Here is a 14,567-nt window from a genome sequence, read left to right on the forward strand (position 1 = left end):
ACTGCGAAAGGTAGAGAGGCAGATTTATTTAATTCTTCCCATATCCCACTACTCCCCATATATTCTTCACTGATATTCATACACATTTCCACAGTGGCTAAATAACAGGAACTCAATGTATTCCTCATTTGAAGGTTGGTGAGGTTTCCGTACTTTTTTCTTTCCTTTTCTTTTTCAGGGCACTGTGATGGATTTGTAAACATTTGCAGGTGGTCTTAATAATACTAATGATGATGATGATTATGGTATTTAAGTGCCTACTATGTGCCAGGCACTGTATTAAGAATTGGGGTGGATACAAGCAAACCAGGTTGGACACTGTCCCTGTCCCACGTGGGGCTCACAGTCTCAATCCCCATTTTACAGATGAGGTCAACGAGGCCCAGAGATGTGACGTGAATTGCCCAATGTCACACAAAGCAGACAAGTGGCTCTATCCACTATGCCATGCTGCTCCTCCACTCTCCCTTACCACAGGAACCGAATCCATCGTTTTCACTCACTTGCGTTCCTGGTTCTGTGGGGCAGGGAGAACATACCTGACAAATGTGTACTGCTCGTTGTACATCCACGGCTGCAGTTCCAGGCTGGGGTACTTGCCAAAGGGAGGCACAATCAAGCTGAACATGAGGGCGATACAGACGAAAACCGCTGGCAAGACAATCTGATACATTTGGGAGAGACAAAGGAGGAAACGTCTTTTAGCAGCTACACACGAGGACTGGACCTCTGAGCCCAGCCAAAGCGCAGCAGCCAGCTGCTCACTGTAAACACTCTAGAAAACAGGATCAAGATAACATGACAGAGCAAGTGTGTGACTGTTTGTGAAGGAGCAGGCGCTCTCTGCAGTCTCATTAACAGCTGCGCAAAGCCAGAGGTCTTGGTATATGCTGTTTTATCTGACTCAGGAGCACTAAACCTGGCTGCTGGACAGAAAAGGCTTTTTAAACTATGTTACAACGAATTTGCTTCTGATGCTGAACCCTGAATTTGATATTCGCCCCACCCACAACCCCATACCACATATATGCATATCTTTAAATTATACATTATAAATTATATATATTATAAATTATTTATTCACATTGATATCTGTCTCCCCACCCCTAGACTGTAAGCTTGTTATGGTCAAAGGAACAGGTTTACTAACTGTTCAATTGTACTCTCCCAAGGGCACAGTAAAGTGCTCTGCACATAGTAAGTGCTCAATAAATACCACTGATTGATTGAGATACCTCATTCCCCCCCTTACCCCTTTATCCTGTGGTTAGGTTTTTAGTTGAAACAATACCATCTACAGAGTGGCACAACTAGCCTTTGGGAGTTGCCTGCTGATTAAAATTTTAATTCTTTGATCTGGATCTTCAAACTGGTCTTGAAATACTTTGTACCTCATCAACTTTCAGAAAACTCAGGTGTACAGTTCAATTTTTGTCTGCAGGCCTCAAATTCTTTAGGGGGATTTCCTCTTTTTTCTGGTTCACATAAGAGGAACTGGACACCACTGACTTGCTGATTTGTCTCCTTGAAAAGTCAAAATCAATTTGGTTCTGCATGACCCCTCTGGGCTATGGCCTTCCTTGCGTTTCCCTGAGGAAATGAGTTCATTCTGGGCATTTCCGAGGGCAGTGAAATTGCTGTTTCCTGAGTCCAGGCATCCCAGCTGGTCTGGGAAGTCTCTTTGATAAAAATGATGATGACTGTTAATTATATTAACAATATATTATTATTTACAACATATTATTAGCAATATATTATTGTCAATATATTATTATTACTGTTGAACACTTTTCTGTTAGGTAATCTTTTGACCAGCCTGAAAAAAACTCTTCAGCAGGATTCCCTGCAGCACTGTCTAGGGGTCCTGGATAGAACTAATGTGAAGAGCAGCATGGACTAGTGGAAAGAGAACAAGCCTGGGGAGAGTGTCTAAGGACTTGGGTTCTAATCCCAGCTCTGCCAGTTGCTTGCTCTGTGACCTGGGGCAAGTCATTTAACTGCTCTGTGCCTCAGTTTCCTCAACTGTAAAATGGGGATTCAATCCTCCTTCCCCCAACTTTGATTGTGAGCCCTATCTAGGAAAGGGACTGTATCCAACCTGATAAACCTGTCTACCCCAGCACTTAGAATAGTGGTTGACACAATAGTAAGTGCTTAAAAAAAAAACCATACAAAAACAGTGCTTCTCACCTGAGCAAAGAATCCTTTTCTGCTGCGTCTGGCAATCAACAGCCTCTTCCACAGAAGGGCTACAAATTGCTGTCTGGTGAGTTTCCAGCCCTTCACCTGGTAGGAGCCTTTGCCATCCATCCCACTGAGGAGGTCTGTCTCTCTGGATTCTGCAGAAAAAGGCACTACTATTCAGCCCAGATACTATCCCAACATCATCTTCTTTTCCCTTTCATCTGTCCCTGTGGCTTTCATTTATCCTTATCTCAAGTAAGCAGGGTCTGATATTTATCGGAAGCATAACAAACTGGATCTTCTTGAGTAAACACTCTTGATGGCAAATTGTGCCACTGAAAATAGTCAAAAATGTAAAATATAGCAACATACCAACACACCATTTACATTGCCCTAGAATGCAAAATTCCTCATTCCCACTGGCACCTAAAGCCTTTCAGCCCTAATCTGTCTTCAATATTGAGTGGCTTACTAGTAAATGCTAGGCTGAATCATTTAAAAAGAGACTCAGTGGTCACATTCACTCTATCAAACTCAGGAGGCATTTCTGAAAATAACAGTAGACCCAACTCTGACTGTTGTGTGACCCTAGTTAGATTCATTCACTCATTCAATTGTATTTATTGAGTGCTTACTGTGTGCAGAGCACTGTACTAAGTGCTTGGGAAGTACAAGTTAGATCACATAACCTCAGTTTCCTCATCTACAAAATGAACACTATTGTTATCATTATTCTCCTGACTGAGTCTCCATCCTGTTCCTCACAAGACCGGAAATTCTTACCTACTCTAGGATTCTATATCAAGGAGAAAATTCACATAAAAAGTCAGGACAGGAACTGGGTTTTAATCCCAGCTCGGCCACTTGTCTATTTCGTGTCCTTGGGCACAACACTTAACGTCTCTGTACCTCGGTTACCTCATCTGCAAAATGGGGATTGAGATTGTGAGCCTCATGTGGGACATGGACTGTGTCCAACCTGATTAGCATGTATCTACCCCAGTGCTTAGTAGAGTGCCTGGCATACAGTAAGTGCTTAACAAATACCATAAAAAAAGAAAAGAATCAGCTTGCTTTGGGGCTAAAGATAACAGAAGTAGAAACCTTTTGGAATAGACTGATTAACCTTTTTCAACTACTGGAATTGTCTAGTTGTACTGAGGTTGCAACTGATATTTACCAACCCTCCAGCCATACCTTGCTCTTAATTCCGCCTACTCTCTCCCCTCCCTCACTCTGTTTCACCAACTCGGGACTATCCTCCTATTCCAACAGAACATATCTCTCCTCATCTTTAAAGCCCTCCTAAAATCCTACTTCTTTCAACAAGCCTTCCCCAAATCCAAGTCACATCAACTCACCAATCACTTCTATATTAATTTATCCTCTCCTTTGGTACTTATGTACTCATGTAAGATCGGTTGCACAGTCAATTTATTCCTCATTACTCCATTCATAAATATTTTCACATCCATCTCCCCTGTTAGAGTGTGGGCAGGAACCACGTCTAATGCTTTTTTTTACTTTCCCAAGTGCTTAGTACAGTGCATTTGCACTCAGCAGGCTTCAACAAATACCTTTACTACTATTATTAGAAAGGAATGGGAAAATATCTGTGCCCTTAACATGTGAGCAACTCCATTTGATTCACTGTGCAGATTATGTGAAATGATCCACTTTTGTGTGAGCAAGTTGTAAGAAGGCACTGCCACTAATAAGTTAATATAATACTACATGGTGAGTAACCATAACTCTCTCTCTCTCCCTTCCTCCTGTCCTCCCTCCCTCCAAATCCAAAAGGGGCTTGTCTAAATCACCATTTTCTTTGGCAATCCTCCCTTAATGTAGAAGATGATGATGGAATGTCTTAAGAATGACTGCATGTCTTTCCTGTAAGTGGTCTCAGAAATAAATGTGGTACTCATTGGCAGAAGATAGTGCTGATAGATACTGTCCACCTTAAAGAGAAATTGAGTACTTCAGACCCCTTTAGATTCCCACAGCGTGTACCACTGAAATGCACAATGCTGGAAAAATAAAATCCCAATTTTTACATGTCTTGCTAATGTTGAATTCCCTTGTGTGGTCAGTGCAGTATCTAGCACTCCACAGTACTCAATAAATGCCATTGATCGAATGATTTATTGAATGCCTATTGTGTACAGTGTTCAGGGAACAGATTCAAGTGCTTAGTACAGTGCCCGGCATGCAGTAAGTGCTCAATAAATACCAATGATTATAAAAATTTTACCTACTTTTCTTCTATCCATACAGTGTCTCTTTTTCTATGTAAAAGGTGCCACACCAACAAGGCCACATTGGCAAAATATTATGTAAAGCAATTTAGAGAGAAGTATGCTTTCAGACAATGTTTAAGCTGACCTGGATCAACATCAGAGTCATTTGGGTCAACGGACGCATCGTCCTCGGTAAACGGACGCAGGCAGCTCTGACGATCCCCAAAGGCCCGTCTGTTCCTCCTTGCAGGCAAAGTGCCATCTGAAATTTTAAGTGGAAAGATTAGTTTCCTCTCATAGATATGTCCATAAAGGACATAAAGAGTCCATAAAGAGTCCATAAAGGAGCTCTCCTGGTCTGTAGTTAACTCCAAATACCGAGTCTGGCGAAGTGATTGAGCAACTTGAAAAACCTGAGCTTAGTGCAGTGCTCTACACACAGTAAGTGCTCGATAAATACCCTCGATTGATGAATAGATTGACAATTAAATCACAAGCAACAATACACCAAAGGAAGTGCATTCAGACTAAGAGCAGTTACCTGAGGTTTCTGCATCTACTCCATTATCCTCAGCCACTTTAAGAAATATCTGAAAAACAGAAATTGGGAACTACTTTGTAGAGGATGTTACGTTAGACATTTAACAGAAAAGGAGCTGGACATGGTGTATTATTAACCACACTGCAGAACTATTTGGAAAGTAGGGGAAAAACAAGTATTCCTAAGAGTGAGATCCCTCCAGCTAAGAAACATTTCCAAAGCCATTTCTAAACGAAGTGGTGAAGCCCTGTTGCAGAGAGACACTTCAAATCTGCAAAGACATCCCGCTAAAAGACCTTTTCCTGGGCCTACTGAATACAGACTTCGAAGTTAGACTGAAAGGTGTCGCCTGTCAGTTGAATAGTTCCAAACCCTACATGTGAACTATCTTAATGTTTACCCTTTCCTACTACATTTACTCATGTCTCCTCCAAACCCAACCTTCATGTCAGATAATTCTTCCCGGGTGATAGGGATCTGTGAACTGAGGACTGGAGCAGCTCCAAAATAAACAAACTCATTTTTGCCTTGGACTTTGGAATTATTTGCTCTGTCTTATTTATACAGTCAGGGGAACATCAGCTGGCCTACATACTTCTTCCAATGTGGTTTCAGAGATGCCATAACTGGAAATGCCAAGGTCTGAGAGTCGATCATCGATTTCATGGAAGAGCTCCACAAACGCGCCCTCTTTAGCAGCTTCGTACGGTAGCATGTAGGTTAACTCATGCCCAATGTCCTCCACCAGCCGGGCCTCGGAAACATGCTTCATGATCAGGTTGGAGATGACAGAAACGTCTACAGAAACAAGAGTACAACACAAAACCCTCTGTGGCTACTCTCTGATCAGCAAGGGATCAGAAGTCGAAGCCTTCTCCCATTTGACTAGCTCAATGGAAAATGATACCTCATCACCAATTCCTCAAAATGAGGCTAAGGGAAGCAGCCTTCTCCCTATCTCTGGGTATGCAACTGAGACCTCCACGAAAATGACTGCTGAAGAAAACCGACCTGCTTATTCTCAGAAATCATACACCCAGAATAGACTCCTCTAACTTATTTTTGAGGGCAGATATTTGGTCTTGACTGCCTTATTTGTTTGAGGACTAATTTTCACCAAACGATACAGCCAGCACCTTCTAGGAAGACTTTCAAGGGAGTCTCATAGTTCATCATCACCCTAACTCACAAAAAGATAAGGATCCAGGTCCAAATGGTGGAATCTAAGGCCTCACTAAGGGTAAACAAGTGGCCAGCAGGCTACGAAATCCCTTTAGTTCTTACCTATTGTCAGTGTGTCACTTTCATGATCGCTGCCCAAGCCAGCATCAGAGCTGCTTTGAGAAACACTGTCCTCCTGATGACAAAGGAAAAAGTAAGGATTACATTAATATCCAGAAATACATGAGATGGAAGAATCATATCTCACTCTCTGGTGATGAATAACACTCTCTTCCTTTCGCAAAGTATTCAAAATCCTTCAGGGGGTTAAGATGTTGAACTAAAACTGTGTTTCTCAAAAGCACCCATGATGACCACCTAAAGCCACTAGAGGATTTTTATACAGCCACAGAGAGCCAGACAAGCAGAGGTAGATTGAGAGATCGACGGTGGGGGGGTGGGTGGGTGGGGAGGGAGAGAGAGGGAGAGAGAGGGAGAGAGAGAAGATTGAAGATTAATTTTAAAATATTATGGGTTTATGTTCATTTTTCCTTCCTAGCTTTATTTTAAAAAGGTGGGGCCACCAGGATATTGCATGGCCTAGTGGAAAAAGCAACACAACAGAGTTGGCTAAACAACATCCTTGGCCCTCCAGGGGCTCACAATCTAAGGGGTTCACAATCTAAGAAATCATCATGTCCTCTTGAATGCTAGCCAAAATTGTTTCATTTGACCAGGATAGGTCGAACTTCCGTCACAAAATTCTTCTGTGAAGTAAGTACACCGTGAGTTTCAATCTGTTTTAAAATGAATAGGACTGAGCCACAAGTGGGATAAGTGGAGCTTAAACTGATGCTGGGGCTGAGCAAGACACGGCCCTTGGACCTGTCCAAGAGTGCCCATTCCTTCAGGGAGAGACCCTGACCTTTCAGTCCCAGGAGGAAGTCAAACTGGGCCCCTAGTTTGGCAAGGCCCTTGGTGCCAGTAAGGAGCCTCAGATTCTGCACCACCCTTGCACTTGGATTTGTATTTTTTATTCACCCCACCCTCAGCCCCACAGCCCTTATGCATATATCCAAAATTGATTTTAATGTCCATCTCCCCACTCTAGACTGGAAGCTCCTTGTGGGCAAGGAATGTGTCTACCAACTCGGTTACACTGTACTCTCCCTAGTGCTTAGTAAAGTGCTCTGCACACAGTAAGCACTCAATAAATACTGTTGAGTGATAGTATTATTATGGAGCGGCAACTGGGCATCTTAAAACTTCTGCACTTCATACCTTTCTCATGCCCACATTTCCCCCATGAGAAAATTGTTCTATCACTGAGAGTGGTGCAGTGTTGCTGCTTTCCAGTTTTATTAGATTTCCTCTTTTCCACGACAAACTGAACACTGAGAAGCAGCATGGCATAGCGGATGGAGCATGGGTCTGGGAGTCTGTAGATCATGGTTTCAACATTTGACTGCTGTATGACCTTGAGCAAGTCACTTCACTGTGCCTCAGTTACCTCATCTGTAAAATAGGGATTGAGACTGCAAGCCCCATGTTGGACAGGGACTGTGTCCAACCTGAATAACCTGTATCTATCCCAGTGCTTAGAACAGCACTTAACAAGTACCATAAATATTATTAATGATTATTAGGCAAGGCCTCTCAGCTCCCAGTGAGGCAGCAGCAAAGCTAGGAATTGGGTTCCAGGATTCCTATTCCTCAGGCCCTAGGCATTGTCACAGAATGTGAGAATCTTCACCTTTTTCAGATAAGACACTGTACTACTGCTGTTTCGACATGAACTCAGGGATGAGTCCGCATCTTTCTTGACAAGGGTCAGATAGTACCCTGTCCCAAGCTGATTCTTCAAAAACAAGGAAGAGCCAATGCAGCACAATTTTCCATGAGAAATGATGGCAATTCTATCTCCCAAGATGTCGGCTTCATCCATGTGATGCGTGGAAAGTATGATCGTACGACCTGCAGAGCACAAACAGAAGGGCAAATGGTAATGCTTTTCAATTACCGTGAACTACTGCTGTGAGATCATGGCGGGTGTAGTAGAGAAATGAAGACATGAATAGTGGAAGATTTCAAGCCTGGGCACTAGATGGAAACTTAGCTTCCAGCTTAGTTTAGGGATATGTTGCCTCAACTCCGAATGCAAATTTCCAGGTTGTATTTCTTTCTTCTCTGTCTGCCTCTTTCTCTCTCTCTCTCTCTCCCCCTGTAGGTCTCTTTCTCTCCCCATATGTACCTCTCTCCCCATCTGTCTCTCTCTCTCCATCTGTCTCTCTGTCTGTCCCCCTGTTGGTCTCTCTCCCCCATCTGTCTCTGTCTTCTCTTTCCTGTCCTAACTCAAATCAGTACTTCTACATTACAAGGTTCTTAGGTGATTACCTTCTAAATCACCCTCTCTGGCTTAATACCGAGGATCAGACAACTGATCCCTCAAAATAGAAGACTTGCATTGTCCCCTGAGAAATGGTGAATTAATCTAATGTATGATTATGTGATTAGTGAGGACGGGCTGCTGCTTCACATATACCTAGAAATAGAAAAAGTAAATACCTTGTCGATATTTCAACAGCAGTTCCCATATTCTTCTTCGAGAGTAAGGGTCAACCCCAGCTGTTGGTTCATCTAAAATAACAACCTTTGATCCACCAACAAAGGCCAAGGCAACTGATAGCTTTCTCTGCATGCCACCTGTAAAGTAGAATCACAGACTTCAGCACTCATTATGGAATGCTGAGCTAAGGCAAACCCAAGTTGGGGGCAGGAGAGGATAGTAACAGGACATGGCCTTATTTCTAAATATATGGAAGCCTTTTTAAACTATGCACCCACACATGCCCTTTTACTCATGCATGCCCCTGTACCCTCTCTCTCCCACTGGCATCAACATTGATGCTCCCAATTGCTACCTGCAGCCTGGAACTGCAGGCTCTAAGAAAACTAATGATTGGTTCCACATTCATTTTTACGAATCACTTATTTTCTTTGCATTGTTCTTGGCCTTACTCTCTTTATAAACCAATGGAGAAGCAGCAAGCCCTAGAGGAAAGAGCATGAGCCTGGGAGTAGAGGACCTGTATTCTAATCCTGGCTCTGCCACTTGCTTGTTGTGTGACCTTGGGAAAGTCACTAAACTTCTGTGCCTCAGTTTCCTCAACTGTAAATTGGGTATTAAATACCTCTTCTTCCTCCTACTTAGACTGTGAACTCCATGCAGGATGGGGACTGTGTCTCTCCTAATTAATTTATACCTACTCTAGTGCTTAGAACAGTGCTTGACACCTACCAAGTGTTTAATAATAATAAATAATAATACTAATAATAATAATGGCATTTGTTAAGCACTTACTATGTGAAAAGTACTGTTCTAAGCATTGGGGGGGAATACAAGGTGATCAAGTTGTCCCACATGGGCCTCACAGTCTTAATCCCCATTTTACAGATGAGGTAACTGAGGCTCAGAGAGGTTACTTGCCCAGTGTCACACAGCAGGCATGTGGCATGTGGGATTCAAACCCATGACCTCTGACTCCCAAGCCCGTGCTCTTTCCACTGAGCCATGCTGCTTCTCTAACAGATACCATAAAAAAATGCAAGGATCCGAGAGACTTCACTTTCTCCTCTCAGAATTGGTTTGCTCTCATATGGAAAGCGGGACGGTGAGGGATAGAAAAGAAGCTAACATTTGAACTTACCAGACAACTGACTTGTTTTGGTTTTCAATTTGTGCGGTAAGTCGACATCCAATACCATCTGCTGCATCTCCGCTTTGACATTCTCTTCAGACAGCCCTTTTAATCGGGCATAGAACCAGATGTGTTCCTCCACTGTCAGCCTGAGCAACAGGAAAATGACCAATTAGAGTGGGCAGGGAACCATTCAAGGGTTTTGAATAATAATAATAATAATAGTGGCATTTATTAAGTGCTTACTATGTGCAAAGCACTGTTCTAAGCTCTAGGATTTATTGTCCATTAGTCACAAAAGAAAACTGCCTGTTGTCTTCAGTGGAGAATAAAAAATTCTAGCCTTTTTGGTCACTAAAAACTGAGCATCAAGACAGCCTCATACGGAAAGAACAGTGAATCATTTGAAAGAATACAGCCATCCTGCACTTGGGTAACAAGAGGAAAATGTAATTTGGAATAGAACCCTAGTGACACCACTTAGATTTGCTTCAAAATGAAGCTGTTCCTAATCCATGATAGTATTCCATCTCTCACCAATGGATCTGCCAGGAAAGTCATGGGGACAAGAGAAATAAATGGAGAGACAGGCCCCCTCATGCCCCCTGACAAAATCCAAGCCACTCAGGACCTGTGAAGTGGGTAGCATTCCCATTGACTATCCCCCTCCAGACACACACACAGACACACACACACGGAACCCAGTAGAAACCAGTGGTTACTCACATGTCAAATAAGACATTATGCTGAGGACAAACACCTAAGTTCTGCCTGATGGTACTGAGTTCAGAACGTATATCTTTACCCAGGATATACGCAGTGCCTGAGGTAGGAGGAAATAAGCCCGTCAAGATGGACCTGTGCACAAAAGAAACACACAGTCAGTGAATTCTAAAACAATACATTGTTAACTTCATGGAAAGGATGTAGTACCCCACAAAGTAAAAATGACAGCCATCTTGGAGTTGCCCTTAAAAGTGTGCTTTCCAGCTCAAAAAGAAATCAGTCATCTGATATGAGAAGGAAATCTCTCCTATTTGAAGATCTATATACTGGAAACAAATTCTTCCCTCTGAAAATATTTCTCCTGTTTCAAAGAATTGTTTCCTTCTTCTGACAAGGCTTGGACACCAACCAAACTTCTAAAAAAACAATTTCAGGACTTCCTCATAAGCTTTGGAAGTTCTACAGCCAATATGAAAGCAAATTCAATGCATTCAAAATGCCCCCAGACTCTTTTTTATACTTATATGTAAAAAGTCCTCACTCATGCACTCCATGAGCTCAAGCAACACTTGCGCATACATACCCTTAAACACTCCAAGGCATGGATTCCAAACTGAACTACAGAAACTCTTTGGAAGGGTACAAAAAATGTTATTTCCTCACATGGTAGTGGTTTTTCCAGCTCCATTATGTCCCAGGAAAGAGGTGATCTGCCCTTCATAGAAATTCAGTGCAAGTCCATCTACAGCCACCTTCTTGCCATCACGGTAAACCTTCACCAGATTCTGAATGGAAACCCCCAGCTTCAGGTGACTGGGCTCCTCTTCCATGCAGACTGTGAGTAGGAAGTAAAAAAAAAAGTAATGTTCAAGACAAATTAAGCACTATGGTTTCAGGCATTTTTAGATCCTCTTGTGCTGTCCATTGCAGTCACCTCAGGTTTATCATCTCATCCCTGAGAAGGGATGGCAAACAATATGCTGTTGCTACCCTCTCCTAAAGTGAGGATGAGCAAGACTAAATTGCTTTCCAGTGATCTTTATTCTGTTGCATTTTAGATTCACCAGAAGGGCTTTTTTTGTGGTATCTTCATCTCAAGACAAGCAGGCTGGGCCTTAGCAACAAGAGCATACACAACTGGTACTTCACTGCATACATTTACATTTTCTCTCTCTCTCTCTCTCTCTCTCTCTCTCTCACACACACACACACACACACACACACACACACACACACACACACACACACTCTGCAGTAAAGGGAGCTATGAAATAAGGTGCAGAGCTCTTAATATCCATGCTTGTTCTGCCTACCAGACTAAAGGACAAAGGAACAAACAAAACTGTAACCCTTCTCGACAGCTAGGAAGGAGAGGAAGAGAGGAAATGTGAAGTAGAATTCCAAACAACCTATCCCAGGGATATTCCATGACATGGCATTATAAAGTGGGTACCTCAATAGGGCCAACATAGGAGAAGATGATATAAATGGTGTACAATATTTGGAGGAGGAAAGGATATTGGTGCTCACTAGTTGACCATGGCTTTATTTCTTGCCAGTATGGATCTTGGGTTGAAGGACTCCATTGGTGATAATAATAATAATGATGGCATTTGTGCTTACTATGTGCCAGACTAAGCACTGGGGCAGATTCTAGGTAATCTGGTTGGACACAGTCCCTGCACCACATGGGGCTCACAATCTTAATCCCCATTTTACACATGAAGTGACTTGTCCAAAGTCACACAGCAAACAAGTAGCAGAGGCAGGATTAAAACCCAGGTCCTTCCGACTCCCAGACCTGCACTCTATCCACACTGCTTCCAATTAGGAAAACAGGGTTGATCAATCAATCAATCAATGGTATTTACTGAGCAGTTATAATGTGCAGAGCACTGCAGTAAATGCTTGGGAGAGCACAATACAACAGAATTAGCAGACATGTTCCCTGCCCACAAGCTTACTTTCAGATGCTCCTTTTCGACTGGAACCAGGGTGGCTCTTGACATCACTCTCCTCTCCAAACCAGTAGGACTTGGTGAAAGGGAAATACCAGGGCCTGGGAATTCCATATTGGCCTGGAAGCAACAGGCATCATGAGCTTAACTCAATTCTGTTCAAGTAATTCTGAGGCCTACTACTACTGAGGACTACTTCTGAGTCCAAGACTCTCTCTCCTGCTGCTCCCCTCAAGCTATCTGGGCCTGGAGCACAGAAATACACACAACTAAATGAGGAAACTCAGCCACAATGGTAACAGTCCTTCCCACATGTGTACCCTCACTACATTTCTGGGAGGTAGGCAAGGGAGCAATGTTATTCATCCTACTTTGCAGCAGTGGAAGCTGTGGCACAGAGTGATGAAGTGTTCCACTTAAGATTCCCCCAATAGAAAAAAGGCAGAGATAAGTTTATAAATCCAAGTTACTACCTCACGATGCTGGGCTCAGATCGTAAATCTCTATTGCTTTTCACCTCCAGAATATCTGTTGGGAAGTCCTGCTCTGGCAGATGCCATTTTCCTCATCTGTTAATTTGAAGTGTAATTACTGGCCTCAGTGAAAACTAAAAGCCTCAGATTTCTGGTATACAAGGAGCCCCAGAATCTCCTGGTCGGGGAGGGAAGCATGATCTCCGGGAACATGATGAATCTCTCAGTCAGAGATTTTTCTGAGGCCAAACAATGCCGGATGGAGTGGTAGGGAAAGGTCTGGAAAGTTATACCTGGGAAAACAGCTTCAATGTACCAGGTCATCACCCCATACAGGAAGGTATCAAACAGCATCATCGAGATTGACGTGGTGAGGTTGAAGCCATCTTCCTCCAGAGGGCTCTCAAAGACATTGTCCCACTGCACGCCGATGCCTTGCTCCTCAAAGAGGGCAAAATATTCACAGCCAAATCCAAATGCTACTGGAGATAGCAAGCTCTGTGAAAGAAAGCCCCAGCCCCCAAAAAGGCACATCAGTTTCCTTTCACATCACTATTACCAAACTTGGAGCGTCCCCAAGTCTGAATTGGGAAAATCCAATGATCCTCTGAAGGAAATAAAAATCCCACCTTCCATGTTTCCTTATGACCCAGGTGGAAGCTGCCTCATTTTAATCCATCAAAAGTAGGGTTTGAGACTATTCTTATTTTCTCAATTTGTGGGCTGGGATGATTTGTCACTTTGTGGAGGGCAACCTGAATTACCATTTCCAGCCATGACAAACACTCAGAAAGTATACTTGCCCCTAGCAGCCTTGACCTTTGGTTTTAAACATAAACCCAGGCTGGCTTCATTCTTATCTATACATACATCCACATTCGCCCAGGTCTCCAATGTTACCATTCGCAATAGGGTTACTCCAGGGGCCCCTAGGGGACCGGGTAGGGTATTAGTTAGTTCCTTGCTCTTTTTACAAGACAGTCTGAATTGCAACATTTGGATTCTGCAAACCAGGAATCCTACACATAAAGAATAGCTCCAAGATCCTTTTCAGGAGATTAAGACGGGAATGGGGAATGCTGAGGAGAGGCCAGGATTCTGCCCTTTGGGGAACAGAGTTTAAAGGTCTCCACAAGCTTCACCAACACACAAATGATCAAAGGCCTAAACCTCTTAATAACATTTGGCTTATGGCGAAGGACAGCTTAATCAAAATCAAGGAGATGGAAAGATCTCCAGGCAGCTCTGGCTGATGAAAGACAAAAACAACCATCATTGCTTGTCTGCAGTCATCTCACCCTGTAAACCAGTATATATTTGGTACAGTCATTTTACTCCTAGCTAAAATGCCTATCCATTATCCTGGGGAAAATGAACAGATAAAACTGAAATGGTCATCGGACAGACAGAGATTGTTCTCATTCTGTGTTCAGGATGGCATTTGGCAGTTTGTTATTGCTCATCAAGTATCAAATACCAGGAATAATGAGTCATCACAGCTAAATGTTGGGAGACAACTGCAGCTGACAGAGCAGCCTGATGTGCAGCATTCAAGAAAAGAGAGGGGCATTTTGAGCAAAAATAGGGCA

At 42.9% G+C, this 14,567-nt stretch overlaps 1 protein-coding gene across 2 annotated transcripts in view; it reads right to left on the reverse strand.

Annotated features, from left to right (window-relative positions):
• The window catches only part of ABCA1 (ATP binding cassette subfamily A member 1), a 115,108-nt gene that overhangs the window by 30,839 nt on the left and 69,702 nt on the right, over positions 1-14,567 (reverse strand). For both annotated transcript variants that reach the window (XR_005456595.1, XM_038769501.1), the window contains exons 16-28: positions 13,272-13,476; positions 12,512-12,625; positions 11,211-11,382; positions 10,548-10,679; positions 9,831-9,970; positions 8,689-8,826; positions 7,877-8,097; positions 6,247-6,319; positions 5,558-5,760; positions 4,963-5,011; positions 4,567-4,683; positions 2,191-2,339; positions 540-664 (exon numbers count right to left, since the gene is read on the reverse strand). Coding sequence is in view for 1 of the 2 variants with exons in the window: in XM_038769501.1 (XP_038625429.1) it covers positions 540-664; positions 2,191-2,339; positions 4,567-4,683; positions 4,963-5,011; positions 5,558-5,760; positions 6,247-6,319; positions 7,877-8,097; positions 8,689-8,826; positions 9,831-9,970; positions 10,548-10,679; positions 11,211-11,382; positions 12,512-12,625; positions 13,272-13,476 (1,838 nt within the window). In the remaining variant the exon portion in view is untranslated. The remainder of the gene's footprint in view (positions 1-539; positions 665-2,190; positions 2,340-4,566; positions 4,684-4,962; positions 5,012-5,557; positions 5,761-6,246; positions 6,320-7,876; positions 8,098-8,688; positions 8,827-9,830; positions 9,971-10,547; positions 10,680-11,210; positions 11,383-12,511; positions 12,626-13,271; positions 13,477-14,567) is intronic.

The sequence above is a fragment of the Tachyglossus aculeatus genome, chromosome X4 (assembly GCF_015852505.1).
Source record: "Tachyglossus aculeatus isolate mTacAcu1 chromosome X4, mTacAcu1.pri, whole genome shotgun sequence".
Classification (NCBI taxonomy): domain Eukaryota; kingdom Metazoa; phylum Chordata; class Mammalia; order Monotremata; family Tachyglossidae; genus Tachyglossus; species Tachyglossus aculeatus.